Raw genomic sequence first — 26,575 nt, 5'->3', positions numbered from 1 at the left:
GCAGTGACCTTTATTTCCCCTCACTGATTACTGTAGTCCCTGAAAATGAGCAAGGCAGACTGTCTACGAGCGCTGGAAAGCAGCCGGGCAAATACAGTGCAAAAACACTGACTTTGTGGTTATTAATTTATCATGACAAACTACTTAATCTAAGTTTTCAAAAAGCCCTGGCTTACGAGGCAAAGAGGGAATGCGGAAATGTGAGAGAAGCTATGGAGTGGCTTGCTCTAAGCACTTTTTCTCATTTAAATTCTGTGGAAATCCCACTGTCATTGAGTTCTTTGTGAATTAAGCTCATAGCCGCTTTGTCGTGTGCGGCATTTTAATAAGGTCAGACTTAGAAAATTGTTAATTCACTTATTGTCTACTCACCGTCGTGTCCTTTCTCTGTTCTAGTAGAATTTGTACAAGCTGTAGCTTAATGTTTGGGTTTTTTTCTTTTATCTGAAGGAATGCAGACACTGTTACAAAATAAGCCATAGGCTCTTCCCCATGCCAGGGACTGTGCTCAGCCTTCTTGCTTAGAAGAGAGATTTCCGAATTGATATTATCAAAACAGACATAACTGAGGCAGGGAGAGGTATCTAGCCAAGTGGAGTAAGGTTGCGGGATTTCTGATTTGCTTGTCATGACATAAAATTGTAACACATTTTCTTCTAATGAACGCAAATAGTGAAGTAGGGACTCTCAGAGCAGGAAACCTTGTTAACTTACGGAACCTAATGAGTTCGTTCTCCTGCCTCCTTTTTTTCCCCACAAGCTGGAGTTTAAGATAGTTCTCTCTTCTTCTCCAAGGAAGACATGCAAAGATACGCCGTGACCTGAGTTCAGCTGGACTGAAAGAAAGATTGTGAGGGGCCAAACACCATCACAAAACCATCATCACTGACTATTGATGAGATGTAGCTGAGTATGCTGGGAATAGTGCTGTTCTGTGTACTTTCTGAGAGCTCACTTCCAGAAGCTCTACTGGGGCAGGCTGTTAACAAGCTCTTCCTGATCTCATAGGAACAGTTTTAATCCTTGGATTAAAACTTGGATTTTTCTTGGAGCAAGTCCCTAATGTTAAATATAAATTAATTCTATCAGTCCTAGCCCTGGCATGAAACATTAATCAGTTATCTCAACTTTGTGTGTGGTTGTTAAGATTGTGACATACTCATACTGAAGTACAAGCTTACATTATTTTAGTAGTTCTTTTGTAATGTTATGCGTAATAATACTGTTTTATGATTGATAGAAGAGGTAGAATCGTAGATACTTCAAGTGAACTCACTACATGTCTCTTTCGTGTTTCTATTTTGCTACTTTTCTTTAGCGCACTCTTAAATCTGTAGTCACTCTTCTGCCAAAGTATTTCAGTGTCTTTCCTTTATATGCATAAAGATCTCATTGAATGCTGCCCAGAAGTAGGAGTTGGGGGGAGAAGAGTTTATCAAAATGTAGTATCTGACATTTAGAAGAGCACAGGAATTTTTTAAACCCTCCCATCCTAGAGCTCTGGTGTTGAAATTCTTGCAGTCTTTCAGTGCCATGGAGTCGGGCTTCGTAGTACATATGCAATCAATGTGCTGACCTGTATTTCTGATGGAAAGGTGAGGAAAATAAATACATAAAAACTTCAAGAGGATGTATCACCAGTACTAAAAGAGTGTAACGCTTTTGAAACATCGTAACATCTGATTTGGTATTGAGGAACAACTTTGCCTTTTCACATTTATTTTTTCAAAAGTATTTCCTTTTGGAAAAAAATTAACAGTGCTTCTTTAAATTATATCTACCACAACAGTATCAACATTTGTAAAAGTTCTGGGATTAAAAACTGAAGTTCTTTCTTTTTCTCCTTTATCTTACTACTATATTCTCTTGCTGTTCCTATGCATGTACCTCCTATGTACAAAATAGTAAGTGTCATTTACCTCATTGTGGATGTGGAGCTTATAAAAACTGAGCTGAGTCCTTTTATCCATAGGTGGTGAGACAGCAAGCTTATCCCGTTGTGTCAGTTAGATGTCATATTACAACCGGAAAACACCTTTTAGTTAGCAGTAAAGAATGTTACTTCCCAAGTTTCATACCACAAAGTATTGAGGTATTTGTTGAAGCCGTGGATCTGTTGAGATTGGGCCTATTTGTTGTGGTGTTAATAGGTAGTAGTATGTTGCTGTATATTTGACAGTGAAGATTAGGTGAAAGAAAGACTCTTTGAGGTTTACTTCAGACATAAAGGTGCAGACTTTGATTAAAAGTAGGAGCCCTGGTACTTAAACTTTCAAGAGCAGACATGTTAACTCCAGTCATAGTAATACAAATTTTTGTTCTATACATATTTTCATGTACAACACCTTAACCCAGATCTATGCTGCTTTTTTTTTTTTTTAAATGCGATTATAGAACTGTTCAGGAATTAGTAAACCAGTTAATGCTTGGTAGTCTGTCCTCTTCTCACTCATGGACTTATGTACACACAACTTACAGTTGACTCTGAAAGGTATGAACGTGTTACAGTGACTATTATTGCCTTTAAAATATTGAAACAATTTTCTTTAAATTTTAGTGAAGGAAATCTGGCCACAAAGCAAGTCATTTTTCTTCAGAGACCTGTTATGTGGAATTCTGCTGTCCAGACGCCAGAGGTGAGTAACATGTTTATGGTATTGATATAAACAAATTAGTACTTCACATAGTGTTTAGATACAGAAACAAACTAGACTTCAATGGGGAAAAAGTGGCAGAAGAGGGTTTAACTTGAAACAAGTTCAAGTTTGTGGAGGGTTTTTGCAGCTGAACTTACATTATTTTTTCTCAGCTGTATACCTTTTAAATTAAGCCGTAGAGAAAAGCATAAGCATGCTAAAAACCTGTTTTGTGCTAAGAAATTACTGTGTCTCAGGTGGATGAGGTTAGTTATGCTGTAAGTATTTCTTTAGAAGTCTTCAGGAAGTCTTAAATATTCCGATTCAAATCCTGGATCTGTTGCACATGAAAAAGAAAACATCTTATTTTGACCACCAAAACAGCTACTTTCACACTTGTAGAAGAATACAAGCGTCAAGCTGTGCAGGGGATACCGTAATCTGGAGGTTAAAAGGGTGCAGGGGTGTTAGCTATTGCTGCATGAAAATGTGTGACAGAAATAGAGGATTTAAAATTCCTGCAGCTGGACCTCAACAACTCCTTGTCCCTTTTGAGTGAGGCTCCCATAATAGTGCTGTATAAAAGTGCTTTGAGGATTAAGTAACTGGCAGTCACCATGTTCTGCTCAGTCAAGGTCACAACAGTTATTGCATGTGTATAGTGCTATAGTAAATCCTGCTGTGGCCAGAGAAGGATGAACTACTGGTGGGCTCTTCTTTGCCAAGTCTTTCAACATCCTGTGATGGATTTTAATTTTTGTTATTTCTGTTTTTCAATGGCCATTCAACCTTTCTCTAATCAAGATAGCTTTCCTGTGATAGTCTTAAGCAGCTATGAAAACTATGGACATTCTCACTCATGTCCAGCACCAGAGTAGTAACTTTACGAACTTTGTCACTCGTGGTATTATATACTATTATAAGGCAATGATACTTAGTCTGTTCTTTCTCCATCTGGATAAATAGTTCCATGAGTCTCTAAATTTCTTGCATTCGTATTTGATCTTTCTCTGTCCTTTTTACCTTCTATCCAGTCTGTTACCATCATCTGTATTTTCCTCTGCTTAGTGTTTCTAAAATATACTGTCCCTTTTTTTGTTCTTCTCCAGGCTTTTGCTTATCTCCAGCCTAACTTCCTTCTCACTGTGCCCCGTGATAATTACTACTTCCATGCCTGGAAGAACTGCATTCAACATGCCCAATTAAAGTCCTGTTTTATTTTTTGTCTCTACTGCCATCTCAGTTCCCAGCTAGTTCTTGTACGCTGTCTATAATTTATTTCCTTGTTACAAAATTTGAGCTTCTGCTTTTTTCTCTAAAGTGTTTTGTGTAGTATCTCTTGCCAATGTCTTAATCTCCTCTTCCATTTATGCCCTCTTCTAAATTCTGCCAGTTCCTCATACAGTTTTTTCTTTTAATTTCCCCCTGTGTACCAAGCATCTTCAGCTTTTAGCTTTCAAAGCTTCTGACCCCTGCTCTCATCCCTGACTTTGTAGTCTTTACATTCTTTCCTAATACATTTCTGAAAGTATGTTTTGGAAAATAATTTTGATATCAGTATTGTAAATATATAAAACCTTATTATGTCAGTCATTATCAAATAAAGTCATACTTTTCCTGATGCTTCCCTACTGTTTTTAATACTCTGTATAATAAGGGCATGGACTCCTGATACGAATACTCTTCCCTTGGTAAGGCATGTTATTTCTAACTATAAGCATCTCTTAAAAGGCAGCATAACTACATGACAGAAGTTAGAATGGTTAAGACGGGATTCTGCCAAGAGACATAATACAAACCAGCTCTGTAAAACCAGTCAGTGTGAGGAACTGATGAATCTTTGAGATGTGGTTTAAATTAAAGATAGGAAGCATTATGCTCACAGTTTAAATTCTGTCACCCAATTGTGAGGTGATCAGCAGCTTTGGTTTATACAAATAAAATGGTGTGTTTTGTAGTTATTGTTTTACTTTTGTTGTAATGGGAAATCTTTGACTTAAGAATTAAGATACTGGAAGTAAACAAGAAATAGCTGATTTGTAGCCATTTACATCAGGATTACTGTGTTTAAAATCTGAACAAACTTAGTATCTAAATGTGCTCTTCAAGTACCAGTGAATGTTTTACTTCACCAGGAAATTTTAGTATGCTGAGGTCATTTTAGCATGGGATAAATAGGTAGTTCAGGCTGAAGCTGAAACGTTTAGCAGAGTAACATTTTCTTTCTGTTTTTTCAATTATGTTGTTTTTCTCCTAAATTTTAATCTTTTTACTTCATTGCTTTTTTACCAAAATGTCTGAATTGTCAAACAGCATATTACCTTCATTACAATTTAAATTCATAGATTTGTTAGTAATACCGAACTGGTATAGAATGTCATGCTAGCTTTGCATTGAGTAGCTAGATTTCAGGTGCAAAACAAGCTACTGAAATTTGAAAGCATTACCTTTTGCTCTAGAAAGTCTAATACATTTATTTAAAATGTCCCCTGGACATTGATGACACAGCTGTACAACTTTATCAAACCCTTGCAAACATTTTAGTAAAAACATGTAATTCCTGTGATTCTATGTTGTTGGGCATGATATCTTCATTTTCATTTGTACTGCGTATCTTTTTATTGATGTTCAAATTAGATTAAAGCTGCTGTTCAGAAAATCTTCATGTCCGCAACTTAGGACATTTTTGAAACACAGAAATACTTAAGATACCTCAAATGTTTTAAGTTAAAAAAAAAAAAAAAAATTTGTATCACAATTTATGTTTATTTAAGCATATCCTTAGCATCTTTGCAACTCAGGTGCCTCCAGAAGAATGCTATCTAAGAGAGTCAAAATAGGAAACCAACAAGGCTTTTTCATTACTGACGTAAGAAAGCAGCCTCATACAGGCCTTCTCAAACACCTAACTATCAAGCCCCCAGAGCCGTGATCACATCGCTTTCCAGCTCTCCACAGTGCAGCAGGGTCTGGCCACGGCAGGAGCTGTGCCCCACAGGCAGGTCCGGCTGTTGGACCTCTGTGATTTGCATTCTGGAGAATGGCAACACGGGCTATGGGTTGTTTTGTGTTTTAATTGTTGGTTGAAGTTAGCATTGCCATTTCTAAAGGAAGTTCTGCTTCAGTAAGAATTGAGGGGAAAACCCCTATTACCTGGTCTCTTATTCCAACAGAGTCTCTTTTTCTGAGGTGGGTATATTTTATGTCCTCACAGCTCATCTCTCTGCCTTCTTGTATATTCATGGGATAGTGCATTATGACCTGGCTTATGATTTATGTAATGGTTCAAAGGCCTCTTGGATTAGAAGGGCTATACTGTCTCAGTGCGCTCTTTGTTTATCACATACTGTTTGCTTTTCTAAGAAAATAGTTCAGAGGAGGAGATCCAAGATCAAACCACACAGTGCTTGAGGGTTTTCTGGTTGTTTTTTTTTCTTTTCTCTTTTTTCCTTTATTTCTCTTAAGCAGACTTCTCCATCCTCTTACGGCGGCATCCAGGCAAAGCTTATTTCCTCCTGTTTCTCCTGAGGCAACACTATTTCCCCTTAGTCTAATTTCCCAATGTCTCCTGTAACAGCTTCCCTAAATACACTTCCTTTAGCCACAAGGGCCATTGTTTTTACTGTTTCAAAAGGATTTGAGAAAAAACTTAGCAATGTATAGAAGGGGGGCACAGAACTTGCCAGAGCATGGCAAAAACAGTTGTGGGGTGGTTTTGTTTTTAAAGTGTTTGCATTTGTGCAAATTCCCCTGCAAGAGTGCTTGTGTCCTTTACCCACTGAAACACAGCTCTGTGCTGAGGCTGGATTCTTTCTTAGCTAGATGTCCTCCTTCTGTGGACAGGGCTGTGTCCGCTGGCAAAGCATCTCCTGGTCTCGTGGTGCTTGTGCTGACAGCGAGGCTCCAGGCAGCCAGCCAGGGCACTTCTGCCTTCTTGACCATGCTCCTCTGTTGTGACTCAAGGCACTGACACTGCCTCTGGAAGTGCTGCATCATCACAGATCTGAGTACCTCGGGTAGCTCCTGATGCTAAAATGAAATAAACCTTTATTTGTAATGCCTCAGAGGACCCTTAGCATATTCTGATAGGTCTATTGTTTGCATAAATCACAATCTGCTTACTTTTCTTTTTGACATTGGCAGCTGTCACTTCAGCAAGAAGCATGTCAGGAGATCCCAGTACTACCATCAGACTGTATCTATACTGAGTTCTTCCTGTGCAAGGTCTCTTTAGACCCCCTCTCAAATTGCTGTACAGCACAGCCACTGACTTCTATCTGCGTAGATCCACCATGTGGATTGAATGCACTTGACAAGAAACTTGGCGGTATCTGAGGCCTCTGAAGGTCTTTATGGGCAGGACTGGAAAGATGTGAAAGCGTAGCAGTCTCGCAATGAGATGGATCAGTGGGAAATCTTCAGTCCTATGAAGCGGTCAGATCACACTCTTAAAGAGCTCGATGTCAATGGAGTTTAACTCACATCTTTATCAAATATTGCACTCTTGTTGAAGCTTCTAGACAGAACTGTGTTTGGGGAAGTGATCAACATCCACTGACTTTCAGAACAGCTTGCAGATGAGGGCACTAGCCAGGCATTGTACATGGTGGCACGTAGATACGTGAGCGAAGGAGAGTGAATGTCTGCCTACAGTGGTAGCTGGAGATGGTGGAGCTGTGTGAGCTGTATGCCCGCCACTGCCTGGCCCTCCCACCCCTCCGGGCAGGAGGCACCTCTGCAGCTGAGAGGAAGCTGATAGCAGGAGCTGTGTCACCCTCAAGCATTCATCCCTGTAGAGCACAAGAAAGGGCAGCACACACGTGCCGTAGGGCAGAAAGTGTCAGAGTCAGGGTATGTTAGGCGTGTATGTGAGGCACAGAAATCACGCTTTCTTCAAACAGCTGATCTTAGCGTGGGTTAAGAATTGTAAATCATTCCAGATCTGCCAAGTACTACAGAAGAATTGAGCATTGTTGAAGTACTTTTTCTTAGCATTCATTTGTGCTTTCTTGAATCTCAACTACGTGTTCTATCTTTTTTCTCTCTCTTGAAATTTATTTATAGAGAACAAAAATATATCTGTCGGAGGTTTTTTTTCTCCAGAGGAGTTCGTAGTTTAAACCAGAGTGTTAAATGCTGCCTTATGTTAAAATGCAGCTCACATTAAATCCGTGCATGACCCATTGCAAAGTTTTTGGCTTTTTCTCTCTTTCCCTAAATAAGCTAACAGTTAAACATCCTCTTGTATTTCAGAGGAAATCCTTAAGACAAGTTATTGGGGAGGAAAAAGGCAAAGTCTCTAGCAGAAGTGTTGGATTAGACACAGCTACTTCTCGCCCTGTAGAAACTGGACAACCACCTGATGAGTTTCACCTATCTCCATCTAAACAATGTTGGATCAAGGAGGGATCCTCCCAGTATGGAGGCTTTCCAGGATTCAGTAGCAGTGGTGGAGTATTAAGGGAACTGGACGATGGACAATTTGACCAGGAAGATGGAGTCACTCAGGTCACATGTATGTGATAAAGTAAGTAACTGCATCAGATGGACATGTACATAATTCACACAAATGTTTAAAAAAAAAAAAAATCATACTACGTTAAATGCATTGGTATAATCCTATGACTTTTCCCAGACTCATTTTGTATTTTTGTCTGTTTGTTGTGTTAATCCTACTGTAGTAATACTACTACTGCAAAATAATTTGGTTTTCTGTCTCTCTTTAATAGAATAACTACATGACTGCATGCTCTGCTAACTTGTTAATGCTTTTGACAAGCAAGGAAGCAAACGCTGCAAAACAGTGACAGTTTGAATTGTGTAAGAGAGAAAGGAATGAGGATGTTTAGTGTTTTCCACAAGCTGGAGGAGTGTTTGTTGGTTTGTTCGGTTTTTTTAAAGGGTGTTGTAAATATTGGTGGGTAAAATGAACTGTCTGGCTGTTGTTAAGTTTTAATGTAATTTTCACTTTACTTGCCTTGCATAAATTCAAAAGCCTAGAGAAATGTTAAGTCTTACACTAGAGGGTTAATAATTTAAGCTACGTTGAGACTTGGTATGTACAGAAAACCTTTGGAGGCTGTAGGCAGACACTTGCTCCTGTAATATAATTTCACCTATACAGGTTTTACCAGGGTTCCTTGTACATCGAAGCCAAAAGCTATCCGAGCATATAGCTTGTAAATGATGTATTCATAATTTACTCGTGAGTGGAAATTAAGAACCACTCACCCCCTGAAAGATAACTTGCAGTCTATGAAAAAGTAGTTTGAGAAACTCACTAAGAAGCATTGATAGCAAGGTGCACAATGATGTTGATAATACATAGGAGGAAGAAGTAGGCTAAACTTAATAGGCAATATTAGATCATAGACAGTATACAAATATGCTGATGTATATATAAAAAAATTTCTCGGCTAAATGCATCTCACACTGGGTAAGGTGTATTCAGCTGCATCAAATACCAGAAAGAATGTTCAGAGGAAAGGATGAAGTTGCTGTACTTCCATCCTCACCGTGGGGAGGAGCTGCTTGCATTAAGGGAGGTTAACACTGGCAGGGCTCTGTGGGGAGAGGCATGAACAGGAATTACTTTGTGCTGCTGTCTTGAAATTACATTTTACAGAGGAGAAGCTGAATAAAAATGCATCTCCAGAAGGTAAATGTGATTATAACTAAAAATTGCATTTTTTTCAGTTAGTTTTAGAAGCAAAAACTATAAATGCTAGTCACGGTTAAGCTAATGGAAAATAATTTGGTCAAAATGAGAAATCAGCACAGAACTGAGCAAATGTATTCACAACACTTCTCTCAATGTTTGCAGTACAGCACACACATCGCCCAGGGATTTTGATACCTGTCTGTGTGTGTTGTACTGCAAACATTGAGAGAAGTGTTGTGAATACATTTAAGTACACCACCCCACTCCCCTGGGGCGGTATCCCACCAGCTGCCATCGGAGTCTCCCTGTCCCACAGTGGTAGATGCTGGCACTAAACACAGTGGGCACATTAATGCGGTGACAGGAACGAGACTGCGATTTCCGTGGCGGGGAGCTGTGCAGAAAGAACACTGGCAGAAGCTGCTTATTTCAGTAAGCAAAAAGTAACTCATGAAAGAAAAAGTTAAACTTGCTATGATAAGCAGAAGTAGTACAAAGCCTTAGTGCTATTTCAATTTATTTTCACAAGGCAAGGGGCGGGGGAAACCCTTTCTACTTGCATGATTGTCATAGTGGGAGATTGACATGATTATTGCTTTGGAGCTGCTTCCCAATTTCATTATGAAATTGTTGTAGGCAGGCTTGTTTATTTTTCACTTTGGAAGAGCAACTCTAACAACTGTTTGTAGCAGGTTTGGGGTTTTTTTCCAAAAAAATCCACAGCCCTGGAGTTGGAGACATTCCTTCAACTTCTTTTTCCTGTTGCACATTGTTGAAAAGGGCAGCTTCTATTTTCTCACTTGAATTTCTTAAGAAAAATACTGGCAGCCTGGCAAAACAGTTCTGAATCATGACTCTTAAGAGCCAAATACATGCCTGTAGGGCAGCAGGAGGACTCTGCACACCGTGGGGAGCAATGGGAGCACAGGAGTACCTGTGATAGTAGGCACGGTAAGAAATCCGTTCTTGCCAAGGCTTCTCTCCTACCAGCATCTCAAGGTCACAGATGTGGGACATGAACCTCGCGTTCATTCCCTGTCTGGGGGCACCATGTGGAGGAGGATCACCCCGCTAATGGGGAGAGTGCTGGGCTGGGTGTTCCCCGCAGAGCCTGACCCAACCGCTGCTTTCTCATGCAGCCCACTACTCTGTGAGCAGCCGTCACAGTCACGCAGTTAGCCGGGATCTCCTCCATGGTACACAGATGTGAAAAAATTATATCTGTGTCTGGCAGAAAGCCACGTAACTCTGGCGTATTAAAAATGGGGTAACGGCTGGTCTTGTGCAACTTGGAATATGTTGTTCTACTTCTAAAAGTATTTTTCATGAGTTATCCAAAACTCTCGTGTGTGTGTGTGTGTGTAATTTTAACTACTGGTGGTTCTCCATACAAGTCAAACCTGTAAAACCAGCAAAAATTGGTCAAAAAACCCTAGGAATTCTGAATGTTTCAAGTTAAAGCTTTTAAAGTAGATCAAAGAAATTACCTTTTATAAAGCAGTATCCCTGCTTAAGATGGTTAACAGTAGTGAATCCTAAACCAAAACTGAACTACAACTATTTAAATAAGTTACAATGACTAAAGTAATAAATTGAACACAGTTAATCTTTCTAGAATACATTCATTGGCTAAAGGAAATCACTTAACTTTTAACTGAGATCTTTTCATACCAGCTGTTGAGAATGCAGAAAACTCAAATAAATCATTATCTTTTTAAAAGAACTTTTCCCCTTACAATTAATGGGACGTACACAAGGGAGATTCTGTTTTGGAACAAGGGTAGAAATTGAGTATACTCTGGATGTCCACAGGTACACTCTAGAATATCCTCACTTTTAGCAAGAAAGGCTTTTCTTCTTAAAATGAAATAAAGCCATATTCCGTTTTAGTAGCCCACAGTTTTAACTGTGCTTTGGTCCTTGCTCTTGAATCTCACAGGTGTTGACTGTGCTGCAGAACTCTGAATTTCTTTCTAGTCTTTTTAAGTTGGTGTAAATATGCTAATTTGTTTCCTTTGAACCCACTCAGCAATTCCTACGTAGTTAAGGACAGCTGGTTTTTTAAATGCCATTTGTCTCACAGCATGTAAAGTTGCCCCTGCTGTAGAAACATTAATCTCGATTGTTTTCCTAGCTCTCTATTGTCTTTTACCTCACAGGGCTACATTTAGGCTCTGTATCAGAAAAAAATAAAATACAATTCTTCACCTGGGAAAAAAGTCAACCTGATAGGAGCCAAGATAGAGATCTGTAAAGTGAGTGGCATGGAGAGGGTAGCAAAGGAATAAATTCCTCAGCATTCTTTTTTTGATACAAGAACTCAAGGGAATCATGGAAGTGGCAAGTAGCAGGTTTGAAACAAATCACAGTATCTGTTCAGCTAACTGTAGAACTCCTTGCTGCAGGATGCTGTGCATAAAACTACATGGATTTAAAAGGTGACTGAAAAATTCTTGAAAGGAAAAACATCGCCCTATTCTCTCTGAAAGTCACTGAACCAGAAACTGTTGGAGACTCTGAAAGCTGGTCTGACTGACTGCATGCCTTATCCTGTTCTTTAGATTATTGTAAGCACCAGTGCTTCATCCCTAGTGGACACGCAGCTGAAAGTCTTCCTGCTGCAAGGCTTTCTTTCAAAAATCAGGGAGAATTAAGTTGCTTGCTCAGCCTGTGTGAAGACTGTGCAAGAATTATGTGACTTCATGCACTAGTTGAAGAACACAGAATAAACCACCCATCTTCCTAGGGCATGGATGCTGAAACAGGAATAATTGAAAATGCTTCTAAAACAAATTACGGAAAATCTTCTATTTCGTTCTTTGTAGTTAAAAATTCTGAAAGCCAACTATATCTTACTTGGAAAAGTGAGAAGGGGAGGGTGCATTTTGGGTATAGGGGATTCTAATTTAAGCTACTTGTTTCATCACCTGGTCTTACACGAACTAGAGCATTAAGGTATGCCTTTATTAGTGTTGTGACCAGCACTGTCCATGAATTAAGTTTGTAAATCAGAAGAGCTGTCAGAAAGAGTAACTCTGGCAAGACTTTTTCTATGCTCCTATTTTTATATATATATATATACACACACACGCGCTGTTCAGTTTTCATTTTACCAGAATGTATTTTACGTACTCATCTTTTTATTGAAAGAACTGCAAATCAAACTTAAAGCATGGATGCATTCTCTGACAAAAAAAAGTAAGTACACTTATTTATTCAATAACAGAGGGCTTCAATTAGGAGCCTGTGTATCTGAAGTGTAATAGATAAGTCCCTTACCTGTATGTGACAACAGAAATGCCCTGCAACTATTAGAACAGAGATCGAAGGCAACCAGTACTGTTCATGAACCTCTGCAAAAGACTGTTTATACTTTCTGATGCTTAAATTGTTTGGAGAGGAAATACTTTTCTAGTGTTTACAAGCAGGAAGAAATGCTCCACTGTAAAAAAAATTTTGTGCCCTGCTCATAATTGTCAGAAGTTTATTTACATACCTGGTCAACTGCAATAAACTGCTGCTTAACTTCTGTGTTTCTGGTCTGTAAAATACTATTTTCTTTTTGTAAAGCTAAGATCTTTTCTATAGTTCTGATAGGAAGCTTCTCACCATTAAAAGCACTTACCAAATCAGCTGCCAGTTTCTTTATTATGTTTGTCTCACACTGACATTAAATGGGTTAGATCAATGTATACCTTTCCTCAAGCTAGAATTACTTTTTTGCAGTCTTGTCTGTACATCCATACAGCTTACAAGGCAAAGCTTGTTAGACTTACAGCCATCTATTAAAAGCTGAGTAGGTTTTCCTTGTTCTTAGTATATTAATCTTTTGAAGGTAAAAAGTGCAGGTTGCTGTCTTGACAGTTCCCTATGGCTTAATTTAGAGAATAGTGTTAGTTGGGATTTAGAGTTTTTGAAGCCTGATGCCTGTATCAGAATTTAGACGAGGTATGAATTAAAGAAGTAAACATTCCTGACTTCAGGTAAGCATAACTTGAAAGAGACTAAGTGGCTTAGAGGAACTGGTCTGGTGACATGTTCTGATCTGTTTAAGCAGATAAACTTTGACAACATCTGAGAGAATTAAAATCTTAAAAGGAAAGTAGCAAAATCACGGTGGCTGACTTGTTGCAACATATGCTAAGCCAAACATCAGGAGAAACCTCAGTGACTAAGGAAAAAGTCACTTGAAAGTTATCTTTTGCTTACAATACACCCTTGCATCTGTGATGTGCTGTCATAATGTGCTTATTTTGGTATCTGGAACGTCCTCTTCTAGATCTCCCTTTTTAATTGTAGGACCAACATTTTCTGATTTGAGAGATGTATAAAGTTTGAGGTCTGACTTCAAGATGCTCATGAGTATTGTATTTCTCTACTTTTGAAAGAAGAAATACAACTTCACTTCAGCATACCTTGTAGCAGAGATGGGAGAGCACTGAATTTTCTCTTGGAAGCACTCAGTTGCCTGCATTCTTGGACGACATGAAAAATGAGAATAACTTGCCAAAATATAGCGGTACGGATAAAGAAACAGTTTAATTTTATCCTTTTTTTTTTTTTACAATATAATTCAAAGACAGTCTCAGTTTCCCTATTATGTAGAGTCTAAATTAAACCTGTTAATATTTATTAGACAAATCAATGGTTTGCTTAGGCTAACTGAAGTTTTATGGTACCATTCAGGCACATGTGTGTACACAGTACTCATGTAAACAATAGCAAGGGAGAATACAAGCAGTGTTTCACTTAGGCCTTATATAAAATCAGCTTAGTATAGCAAGTCAACTTTACAGTGCAAACCTGAATGAGAATAAACAGGATTAAAACTTCCCGAGTTTTGAAGTGAAACTCTTAAAGCATAAGAGGAAGAAAAGAGGTTTAAAATTTTAATGCAGTCCTGAGCACCACATAATTTTCTTCAATTTTGTAGAGGAAATGTAATTAGCAACACCAGTTACATGTTTTGCCTGTCTCAGTCACCACAGCCAACATAAGCATGCACAGTGACTGCACAAAAGAACCACACCGTGGATGGTCCTACAGCAGACTGTAACAAAACTAAATGCATTTTACTACCTCCAGAATACAGTCCTCCTACCTGCATTACAAATTTCAAGATACCTATCAAAATCAAGTAACCTCGTCTATACAAGGCAAGTTATAGCTAAGTGTATAGACAGTAACTAAAGCTACTTTCACTCGGACAACATCTCATGCAATTACCCTGCTGACAATTAAATGCAATGATAAACATGAGACAAAAAGAGCTGCTGAAGAATACAGCTGTTGAAGTACTTAAGCTTAATCTCTCTATTTTCTCAGTTTAAATTCCCTTTACATCCAGGTGGTACAGTTGCTTGAGGTGTGCTTGATTCATATAAAGAAAAATAGAATTTAAGGCATGTTTAGTATATTATGAAAAAAGACTTACTAAAAATAGGTGGACTCCCTTCTTTCCAAGTAAGTATAACGTAGAAAACAAAGTGTAGATTACAGAAACTAGCTGAGTTAGCCCATTCTGACCTGCTTGAAGAAATAAAGAGGGCGCCTGGCAACCTCGGAGAGAAACAACCAGCTAACTTCTTAAACAGCTAAGCAAAATTCATTTAACATGAGAACACTGCTAGTGCTTTTAGACCCTGCATTCATGTACGCTTAGCAGTACGTCTGCTATATTCATCTCTAAAACAGTTAATTCTATCATTCTAGACATAACACAATTAAGCAGCACTCATGGAAATTGTCAGTTATTGCAAATCTGCAAACACAACTTGAAATGAACATCTGATGGGGAACAGAAGCATGAATCCAAATCTTTCTGTCAAAGAATATAATTCAGGTGAATGAAGAAAAAACTAATATATGTTGAAAACGTGATAAACTCTTGCAAAGAATCAGGTTCAATATTTCAGGTACTTAGAATGTTTTTACTAGGAATACAAGCAAAGACTGTGCTAATGTGTTATGTAGTGTAACATGAGTATTTATGAGGTATAATCTGTAAGCAGTTGCCATAAATATGGACAGGTATAAGCCATCGACTTTTCTGCCACAGTTGTTATTTAGAGAAGTTGTGGGCTGGAGAACAGCAGAAGTCTGCCTTAACAGGACAGAACCTGTCCCCTGCTGCACACAAACCTCCGCTGTTAACAAAAAAACAAGTCCAGAAAGTATGTTAGATGTATATCAAGAATATATATGTTCAATAGCATAGTGAAATTGTCCTTTTGGTATTACTAATACTATAAATCCTATTAGTATTTGGATGTACACATACAGGAATATGCACATCCAAAAGTAAATCTTCAAAGCCATCTTAAAAAAATAAAAGCTAAATTAGGAATAAGCTACATTGCAAGAAGCTTCCTGCAGAATTATGTATTTAAGGTGATAATCTTTGAGCTAAGACTTAATATAGCTACTGCATTAAAAAAGGGCTTGCTGTGAAATCTTAAATCTCACTTTTTTCCCACCCAATCAGACACATCTTCAGGATTGTGATTCAATGATTGTTTAGCAGCAATTTTAGAGAACTGTAAATTCTTTTATTAACAGGCATTATAAACAGATACTACTACTTTTATTTAAAAACCATGAGTGCCACATTGATGAATATACAGCTCATGAATAACTTAATATTTCCCATATTAAAAGGCAATGCACACAGCATACAAAAAGTATACTAAACAAAGCTATGAGGATACGTGATTGAAGGGTCTAAAATGATATATACAGTACATAATTAATGTTTTGTTTATATTCAGTACAGGCTTCTGTACTGCCATTCCCATCATGCCTCACTCTCCCCTGACACTGAATTTTGCACTTCTTCTTCCAAAATTGGTACAATCAGGTTATCCTTGGACATCAGATTATACTTCATCACAAACTTAGTGAACCGGTGACACAAGAAAGTTTCATTCTGGAGATGAAAAAAGGGGAAAAAAATATATACAGAAGGAATATTTTAAACAATTGAGGAGAACATACTAAAAAACCCCTGCTTATATGTAATTAGCTCATTAGATTTACAAGTCTTAGGAAGAAGTAGTAATGCTTAAATGGTAAATTTATATTACTTTTAAATCTTTACTGCTTGCTTATAGTTACTGCAATTAACAAAAAACCCTACTGAAGTTCAGGCTTAAGTCACAGCTCATTTCAACAGCACTTGGACAAGAATATATTCAAACATCAATGTAGTCCTGATCCACTCTCCAAAGGAGAATTTTAAGGTACTGTGAAACTCCTACGTACGCTATCCCCAACAGAATGGGGCACAACCATTCCATAGCTGTTCCAGCAACCTTAAGTGGGATTTGGCAAAGGTTTCCTTTTACATCAGCTATACCGCTTATCTCCTTTCTATCCATTAATTTCTACTTTTCCATTAAAAAAAAAAAAGTTGGAAGTTACTCGAGGCGCGCAAGCTGCCACTAGTTACTCTGTTTCTTTGCAGTTTTACAATTACAATTCCTTAACTGTTGTGTAACATATACCAACAGGAAACATACATACATAAGCAGTACTAACTATGCCAAGTGCTTGAATACATTCAGGAATCTTTAAAACAAGATGAATTTGAGTTGTTTGTACAAAAACTCAAATTCTGACCTTTTATCCAAATGAAGGGAAACCATAACTGGGTAAACTAATTACATAAATTAATTTTCATTTATATTTATGTATGTATAACATAGCATTTCAGTTCTTATAAAACTGTAATCTACTATAATCAGTACTTCAGTTGAATGCAGATCTTCAGGTAGGACTAAAAGAAAACACGTAATACAATTACATCACAGCTATAACTTCAGTAAATGCCCTTCTTTCAAGATGTAATTTGAAACTACTTACTTCATATTCATCAAATATCTGCCGGTGATGAAAATAAGCATGTGAAAATATTCTGTAAATCCTTCGGCACACTGATCCTAATTTGGCTACAGAGGATTCCTTTATGCTAACCCTGTAAGCACCAGGAGAAAGGTTACAAAACAGGTCTACCGAAATGACCACTGAGATACATGTTGACATGAATTCCGATTGTTAAACTATACTACATAATTGCATATGAAATTTAGACTTAAGCGTCACAGATATCTGTATCTGCAATTCCTTATTTTTGCAAGGAAAATGAAAATGTTGGTGCATATTCCACATTTAAAAATTACTCTGACTAAAAGTTTTGCCTGTAGTTAAACATCATCAGTTATTCCGGTCAGGGCTGGATTGGTGGTTTCTAGCATTGATGGGCAAAGGGAAAAAGACTTCCAGTTGTACCTCTCTGCCAATACCGGATTTCTAGAGAAGCACAATTTTGACTTCTCCAGTTAGGTTTCCATGATCCAATGTGTGGGCTGCCCATTCAGTACACTCAGTCTCTGTCTTCTGTGGTCACTGATGTCCCACAGTAGATTGGTGTTGGCTTCTGGAGGCTTTCAGTGCTGTAGTGTTTAAGTCCTGTGAGTCACTGCATCTCTCTAAAGGCCATCCTGTTATTTAGGTTGGCACTACTCCAATGGAAGCCCTATAACACCAACAGATATTAGTAAAACAGTTTCCACCTAAAAAGTACCCATCAGCTCCAGTAAATGGCAAACCATTTGAATAGGTAGGAATCCTTCCTTAGCTGAAAAGTGACAACAGCTCTACCAACAAGTGACACATGCTGTAGGATGACTGATATTTTCAGTAGTAGTCCATGAAAAATGCGTTATGCATTTCCACATGCTTTGTAAGTGTTTAGGTGCCACCTACTCCCTCCCTCTCTCCCTCCTCCCAGATGAAAGCATTTTTACCTGCTGGGGAAATATTTATTGCTATTCAGAAGACACGCAGCTCCGTCAAGTGTGTGTCTGGTGTAGTCTATAGCAGGACACTACAAAAATAGACAGTGAGTGAGCACGTGTATGAGTGCAGGCATGACATTGTCATGTAACTTGTTTAAAGAAAAACAATTTAATTATGTTTCCTGATGCTTTTAACTTCACTGGTCATTTTTATTCCCAGAAGTTTCACATAGCTTCTCTGAAGGTGTAACTACATTTCCTCCTTAAGTAAGTGAGCCATTTCTTTTCTCTGTTTCACAACCCATGTAAATTTTTTCAAGAAAAAAGTTACTATGGAAATGTGATTATGCACATGAGTAGTGAATTTGAGGCATCTCCTTAAGTAAAGCTGTATAGTAAGAATACATACTGGAAGTACACTGAAAGGAAAGATGATCGTTACCTCGCAGTTCATTTGTTTCCCACATAGTCAAGTTGCCAGGCTCTTTCTTTTACAGCCTAAATTAACACCTTATCAAAAAAACTCAACCAAAACAAAAAAACCCAAACCTGCACCTAAGCATATCAATGCTTTTTACCTTGGCAAAGAAAACTAAAATCATTGGCGTAGCTAAGTGTATAACAAGCCAAGCCCTAGCTCTGCAATCAAGTACATGTAGAGGAGAAGGAAGAAAGTAAAGATGAACTGAGACAGGCCGAGAGAGCAGGAGTGTCTGTCCATTTTGCCATTCCCCAATTTCAGAAAGAAGAATTCTCAGTTGTACATTTTTGTCAGCAGTTCAAGGTTGCATCAGTCACTATCTGACCTTTAGTTGATAGCTATTATCGACATGGAAAACAGTAGATGAATGATGTGTGTTCAGAGATAAAAAGCAGCCTGAAATTCTCCAGTCTAGCTGAGTAAAACAGACTTACTGCATGCCAATATACTGAGTGGGGATGAGGGTTAAAGGAGGGAGTGGGAAAGAAGCTGGCCTTCAGAGCTAAATCAAGGCATCTCAGGAAATTACAAAACAAAACAAAACAAAGCTTACAGGACAAAAAGGATAAGGTTAAGAAGAACCAATACCTTATTCTGGAAGGTGAAATACAAAGATAAATATGACAGACTGCATTATCACCATAACCAATAGCAACAGAGAAAGACCTTCTGAAGGAGAGAAGAAAAAAAAAAAAGATGTATCAAGTGGTTCGATGGGAGAGCTGAACAAAGTTTAAAGTAATTGGACACTCAGGGAGACAGGCTACTGCCATGCTGATAACCCACTCGACATAAAGTATTTTTATGACTCCACTACCTTTCAGGAGTAACTTCCCTAAGAATGTGCACAAGCGGTCACTTCAGAGTGTCAGGCTTATATGCCTAGTGCTATGGGTCGAGGCCAAAGTTTGAAGAGGACAGCCTATTCTCAGCATGTACTCTTCTTTCAATTAAAAAAAGATCTTTTTCCATTGAGTTTCAGGCTGCCTCAACACAAATTAAGAGAGAAAAGAGGGGAATGTGCAAAGTCTCTAGTACTGCGGTAAAAAGCAGTTCCTTCCTACCTCATCCCGTTCTTTTGTAAACCACTACAGAATGGGAAAGAAGGAAACCTCAAGTGATATTCTTAACCCACATAAGCTCTCAGGTTGACTAAGCAGCCACCTATAATCGTCTCCCCATGAACATATGAACTGTGAAAGAAAAATCCTACATCAATGGGGTCAATTTTCTGAAATACATCCGTACCTCTTTGGGAGTTTTATGAGCTGCACAAAGAAAAATCCATTGTTCAGTTGCTGTCATCTGAGTACATGTGTCTGGGTGACATTCACTCTGTTAAAACAATTGTTCAGTTATGAAAACCACTCAACAGCAAAAATGAGCTGATCTTTTCAAATCACTTTCTTGCCCCGTCCCCCACCAAAAAGGGTTTTTTGCCAGAAGTCTTTAAAACCCTAAAAAAATCTTACCTCAACCACTGCTTAAGTCTACGTGTATAAATTTAGAAGAAAGCTCTGCAAACTCTGCATCTTACAATACAAAAAAAAAGTCTCCTCCCTGATACAATATAAAAATATCAAGAAAAGAATTACCTGAAGCTTGACAGCTAGTCCATTGAGTTCAAGGCAGAATTGTCTAAAAAAGTTTGAACACAGCAGCATTAAAATCAACAATTTGTTTTCCCACTGGAAACATCTAATAAAAAACAAGGTTATACATTCTGATCTTCTTCACAGATCTCTTAATGTTTTTGGAAATCATTCTTGTAAAGTGGAAAAAATACATCAGAACATGAAAAAATCATACTTAAAGAATACCATCAAATAATTTCAGCTGGTGTCACACCTGAAAAGGCAATAGGCTAGGAATTAACACACTATAAAAGGACTACAAGTTGAGAGAAACGATTCACACCAAATTTTTTTTACTAAGCAAAACAATTATATTTTAATTCTTACCTGACAATAGAGGCTGAGCTTAACAAATAATTTAGTGGAAGTGTTTAAGACACCAGCTTTGTTAGGGAAGAAAGTGCTATTTCACAAATACAGATTAAAAAAAATTAAAGAACACTTCAAGAAAATTAATTTCTTAAGAGTGTAAGTTTTAAATTCATATAGCTGGATCATTCATCATCCATCCTTCTAAGATATACTTCCTGCAGATCAATTAAGTGGCTAAAGTCCCACCACAGATCATTAACAGAGTGGGACTTTTAGAAATACTGCTTTCACTAGAATGTACCTGAAAGTGCATTCTTTAACTTAAGAGAATTCTCCCCTCCATCCTACAAGAAAAAATCTGAATAAATTTTCCAAAAGTGAGAGGTATTTAGTGACAAGTCACTTCTATGAATCTACAATGATTTTCGGTGTATGTGAAAGGACAGGGGAAATTCTTAAAATATGTCTTTTGCAATGGTATGTATACACTTTTTCCTCTTTTGTGGATTCCCTGCATCTACTGGAACTATTCCAGACCAGAGGAGAGAAAAAGAAAATGGGAGGCAAAAAGTCAAGATTTATAAATCTAGGAGTAGCTTAGAACTATTCTTATTTCTGAAAGTACATTTGATAAAGTTAGAAGACACACTTACCAGAAAAAAAAAAAATCAGGACACAAGGATACTGAAGTAATGCCAGGAAAAAAGGATTACTACATATGTATTAACAGGGTGTAAACCTACACTACAACTGAAAAATACTTTCAGGCACAAACTACCTAGGCTGAACGTATTTATTATACTGCATAAAACAAACTGAGAGAAGGACAAAAAGTTTTGAGTTTCCTTACAACTAGAAAAAGAACTGCAAGACATAGGTACTCTTGCTTTCTCAGCTAAAGCCTATTTTCCTGCAAGTTTCAGAAAAAGCACTGGGAGCATCTGGAAATCACATTCCCAATTAGTGGAGATGAAGAACTGATGATACTAGGAGAAAGTGCTATGGAAATTCATGACTATATTTTCATATTCAAAACATGCTAGTAAAACTTTTGAAGTGAGGTACAAACATTTTCTTAAAAAACATCAAACCCACTACATCAGAGCACATCATAAATCTTTAGAAAGAACAAGGAATTCAGAAAATAATTAATACCAAAGTATAAAAATATTTAAGAGTAGAAATATCAAGTTTCATTTAAGTTACTTTTGATCGGTCATATTAAAAAAGACTCAATACCACTATCAATGAACAAAACTTAGAATTGGGACACTATGTTGACAAGAGATGGATTCTTACCTTAAATGTTCATACTTCCATACACCTTCATCCTGGCCTTCAGGAGGTTCAAGGATCTTATCAATGTTGGAACAGTCTGCCCTTATGTTTTGCTGAATATACTAGGACAGGGGGGGGGAAAAAAATCTAGACCTTGTTGTAATTATAGTAAGACAGTATATTTAGGACATTACATCTTTGAGGGACTTACATTTTCTCTTTACTTAAGAAGTGACTGATGGACTAAAAAGCTAAAGAGTAGATGGGCAGGGTAAGAAAATTGGTATAAAAAATGCCAGATATGAAAAATGCCTTTCCTCAATTAGAAAAGGTAAAAGAATGGGTAAATTTTACAGTTTTTTTACAACATCCATCTCAAAACAAAAGAACCCCGCAGGAAACCCCACCATTTTCTTAAATCTGATTTGTTTAAACCAGACATGGGAATTCTAGTTACTTCTGCATACACAATAATTACAATTTTTTTAATATACTAGGGTGCTTATGAAATTCACCCTTGTGCAGTAGCTTTCTAAGCAGACAAACAGCATGCCCTGTTCCCTGTTTTTTTACCAAAATACAAAACTTGGGAAACTGAACTTATTAACAACATTTCTCATAAGAATACCTGCTGAACAGCTAATGTACTATCCATTTCTTCAAAGGATTCATCAGGCCAATTGTAGAAATCCTGTTAAAAAAAGTTTAAACCAATTTAACAAAAATAGAGGGGGAGGAAGAAAAGCGCACAACCTACAATAAGCTTGAACATGCAGGAAAATAGATGTAGTTTACACAATTCCAGGAAGCTACATCTTAACAGAAGCAGCACACAATCTTGGCAAGAACAGGGTGAAATGGTACTTCTGCTTGTAATGTTACAATAGTAGAAGATCTTGAAATGAAAGTTCTGTGTGACTCGGCATACCATAAACGTTGTCTCTCCCCCACATCTTGCTGTAACACCTATATAGCCTGTATTTTTAAAATGAAATATTCGCATACAGTGCCCATTTCACATGTTAGACCATGTAGGAATGGGAAGGCAAGAGGTCTGTAGAGAGTAGCATTATACAATGGTTATAAAACTAAAAATCCCAGAATATTCTAGTAGTAACACACCACTGAAAACATCTTCTCTGAACTGAGATAATATAACGCGCTGTTGGCCCAACTGGGTACTACGTTCTCTTGGTATGGTCAGTATACTGCATAACTGGATGGTTATCAGCTCTGCTAACCCACCGTGTTTAATACTGTTAATGACAAAACCCTCCTGAAGTTTCACCTCAGATCCAGCTGTACTTCAGTGTTCTGCAGCAATTCACATCTGCTGCAACTATGATCGTCCCAGACATATGCCTTTTCTTACTTTGCATTTTTCACATCTAAAATTCAGTGCTACTCCCTTGTATTATCCAGAGATACGGCACATCACCCTCCCATAGCCATCCCAGTAGACGCAATGACTCAATGAAAATGTTCCAACTGTGAAGCTTAGCAATCTGCTCTTCAGCGAACACAGTCATCTCTAGAGAAAATATCTAAAGTGAATATCCAGTGTTGAAATACCATTAAGTAATTGTATTTACACACTGAATAGCTGTACCACAGTGTCATCCGAAATTAAAACTTAAATACAGCCACAAAAAAATCATATGATCGCATCACTATACACAAAAGTCTTCAACCCACCTGAACTTTATAATATACTTTACAATACTTGACGAAATCTAGGTCTATGTCCAGCTTACTGTTTTTCAGAATACCCCAAATTTATCAAACAGAAGGCACACAACGTTCCGTTTCCTTCATAGATTAAACATGTATAGAATGAACTGATTTACAGGGTGGTGTAATAATTTTACCTCTGTATGTTATGACAAAGAACAGGAGAAGAGATGCATTTTCCTACAATATTGTGTAATAATTTTACCTCTGTACGCTATGACAAAGAATAGGAGGAGAGATGCATTTTCCTACAACATTGTGTCATATACTGCTCCGTTTCCGACCATGAGGTCTCCTCACAAAAGCAGAGTGAAACAGTCTTGCATAAAGGCCTCACAGAAGATTACATCTCTGAAATAATCTAAAAAATGTAGCTTACATGTTTGAGATGTACCTTTTCAAGATGACCTTGAAAGCCCAGAAATAAATCAATCTCATTCTGATTAAGAGAAACGATTTGACAACAGCCCAGGTTCACTTTGAGAGGAGCGCAGGTTACGTAAGGGAAGGATGACTTGTCTCTCCAGATGAACAGGCCAGGTATCGTCTATCTGACGATGCAGAACTCCCAATCGAAGTCTATTTGTATGATCACACACTGATCTCACTCAGCTGGTTATGTATTTAGTATTTTAACAGCAACAACAGTAATAAATTGACAGTATTAGAAAAACAGCCCTGCCTGAACAAAGCCTAAGATCTGGGTAGCAGCACTTGGCCTCAGCTAATACCCGGTTATTTCACAAGCGCTCGCCAACGCTATCGATATCCCCGGCACCGGGAGCGCACCGCCGGTGACAGCCATCACGCTCCGGGACGCGGCCCGATCCTGGCAGCGAAGTGGACGCGACACGACTTTCGCTCCTGAACCGGAGCCTGGAAACCCCAGGGAAGCACGGCGCTCGCCCCGCCGGAAAGCCGCGGGGGAGCCGGTGCCGCAACGACCTTTTTCCCCGGGCCCGGCAGACAAGCGCCCCGTCGGGAAGGCAGCCGCCGCGGCCTCCCGGCCCACGTCCGCGGCCCGCTCTCCCGCGGCCGGGTCTCGCCCAGGCCGCGGCCCGGCGGCGGGGAACAAAGCGATCCCGCGGAGCGGGGCCCGCCGCCGCAGCCTGCCCGCCCCGGCGGCCCGACGGGCAGCGCTGGGCCCCGGTAGGCCCGGCGAGGCCCGCGGCGACGGCTCGACAGCCAGCCGGGCCCGGCGCCTCGGCGGCGGCGGCGCTGCCCGTCCCCGCGCGCGAGCCGGCCGCGGGCCGCGCGGCGGCGGCGGCGCCTCACCTGGGCCTTGGTGCCCGGCCTGTTCCGCCTCAGCACTGCCGTCCCCTCCGCCATGACCATAGTGACAGCGGCGCCAGGACCCGGATGCGGCAGCGCCGGGCGGGGCGGCGGGCGAGGGGGAGGAACGGGCGGGGCGGCCGCCGCGGCCGCCGGCGGAGGGAGGGAGGGAGCGAGGGAGGGAGGGAGCGAGGGGCGGAACAGCGCGCGCGGCGGGGAGCGGGAACAGCCGCGGGCGGCGCTTCTCGCGAGAAGAGGCGGGAGGCGACGGGCGGACCCTCCCGCCTCCGGCGCGGGGCAGCGGCCCTGAGGGGCGGCGGGAGGCGAGGCTAGGCCCCGGCCCTTTCCCTCCTCCCCGTCGCCTCTGCGGTACGTGCTGTTACTTCTCCTGGCCGCGGGGGTGTGCGAAAGAGCCGTTCCCCGCGCGGGGCTGGAGGCCCGGGGAGGCCGCGGGCGCTTCCCCCGGCTGCTCGGGCCTCTCTGTGGGGCAGTGCCGTGTGGGCACCCGTGGGTTGCCTGGGGAGCTTCTTCGAAAGCAGAGCTTTCCTGTGAGCCTTATACTCGTGAGGGACAACACACCCCCAGCCCCCCCCACACACACACGCGGGGGAGATGGGGACAGTTTTAATGGTGCTCCTGCCACTTCCTGTCCTGTCCAGGTCGCTCGGTGCCTGCCCGAGGAAGCGTGGGCTGCGCGGTGAGGCCGGTTGCACGAGGACAGGGCAGTAGCAGCGAGCGGAGTTGTTGGTTTTGTGAGATGAAGCCTCCAGAGATTAACAAGCTGACTAGTTATTGAGAAAATGCATTCTTCAGATTTCATCCCGTTTCGTCAGTATCCCTCTGTCGGCATCTGACTCTGCATGCTCTCCCGCAAGGTCAGTCCTCACCTGCTCTATACATGTCTCTGTACAGCACAACTGAGTGTGAAATTTTGTACAATATAAACCATAACGGTATGAATTTTTTAAAATATTTAAAGTCCTATATTACAGATATATAGTTGTTAAAGCTAAGAATAATGAATTAAAAAAAACCCCAACAACAGTGGTGTGGGGGAAATACTTCAAACAAAGTAGGTACAAAGCCTTTCTAGGCCTTCAAAGGCAGGATTGACAGACTTGCGAGTTTGGTGAGCAGAGGTCACAGCCTGCTGTGCTAATGGAAAACAGAGTTAGCTTGGGTTTCAAGGTTTACTAAGTCAGGTGTTACGTGTTGACTGTATTTGGGAAGAAAACATAAAAAAGACACTGTTAGCTTCTGGTTGGCTGATAAATAGGTCCCTGTTACAAGAAAGTAGACATTTTGGAAGACTAGAGTGGCTCATTATTTCTGTAGGATAAGAGAGAAGAAAATTATTTGGAAGCTGCTCTGTTTCTAGGGAATAGACAATAGGAAGGAGTACAAAATAGGTAAGTAAGGGTGAATTGCTTCTGTCTGGGAGTAAGAATGATGGAGCAACAAGGTAGAGATGAGATACCTTCCCTTATACAATCAATAAATAAATGGTTGCAGTTGTGTGTTTTTTCCTGAAAGGTGGAGAACATGTGTACCTGATACTGCCCCTACTTCCACTGCATTACAGAGTGAATGCTAGGTGTGGTTTCCCCCCCTCACTCAGTTCATTTGCTCTAATTAACATGTGCTTCCCCGTGTTAAAACCTCTTCCTTCTACCCAATGAGAGTATGTAAAACATTTCTGGATCGAAAACATTGAAAAATCTCTAAGTTTTCCCATCAGAAAGCAAAGTGCATTTTGAATACTTATTTTGCTTGGG

The 26,575-nt window shown here is 39.7% G+C and overlaps 2 protein-coding genes across 3 annotated transcripts in view; one reads left to right on the top strand and one right to left on the bottom strand.

Moving 5' to 3' along the window:
- Positions 1-9,461, top strand: part of RFTN2 (raftlin family member 2) — a 32,882-nt gene extending 23,421 nt beyond the window's left edge. The window contains exons 8-9 of the mRNA XM_050900168.1: positions 2,558-2,636; positions 7,890-9,461. Of these exons, the coding sequence (XP_050756125.1) occupies positions 2,558-2,636; positions 7,890-8,159 (349 nt within the window). The 3' untranslated portion in view covers positions 8,160-9,461. The remainder of the gene's footprint in view (positions 1-2,557; positions 2,637-7,889) is intronic.
- Positions 9,462-13,706: 4,245 nt separating this feature from the next.
- Positions 13,707-24,863, bottom strand: MOB4 (MOB family member 4, phocein). Of its 2 annotated transcripts, XM_050900301.1 has the most exons (8): positions 24,804-24,863; positions 22,426-22,488; positions 21,819-21,919; positions 20,169-20,211; positions 19,822-19,908; positions 18,102-18,181; positions 17,158-17,269; positions 13,707-16,222 (listed from the first exon to the last, which is right to left on the bottom strand). In XM_050900301.1, the coding sequence occupies exons 1-8, from the start codon at positions 24,861-24,863 to the stop codon at positions 16,091-16,093; spliced, it is 678 nt and encodes a 225-aa protein (XP_050756258.1). In that variant the 3' UTR covers positions 13,707-16,090. The 2 variants fall into 2 exon arrangements, with proteins under 2 accessions (XP_050756258.1, XP_050756259.1); XM_050900302.1 differs by lacking the exon at positions 22,426-22,488.
- Positions 24,864-26,575: the final 1,712 nt, after the last annotated feature.

Source organism: Gymnogyps californianus, chromosome 7 (genome assembly GCF_018139145.2).
Source record: "Gymnogyps californianus isolate 813 chromosome 7, ASM1813914v2, whole genome shotgun sequence".
Classification (NCBI taxonomy): Eukaryota; Metazoa; Chordata; class Aves; order Accipitriformes; family Cathartidae; genus Gymnogyps; species Gymnogyps californianus.
Note: the sequence above shows the minus strand (reverse complement) of the source record. Positions and strands in the feature narration are given on the sequence as shown.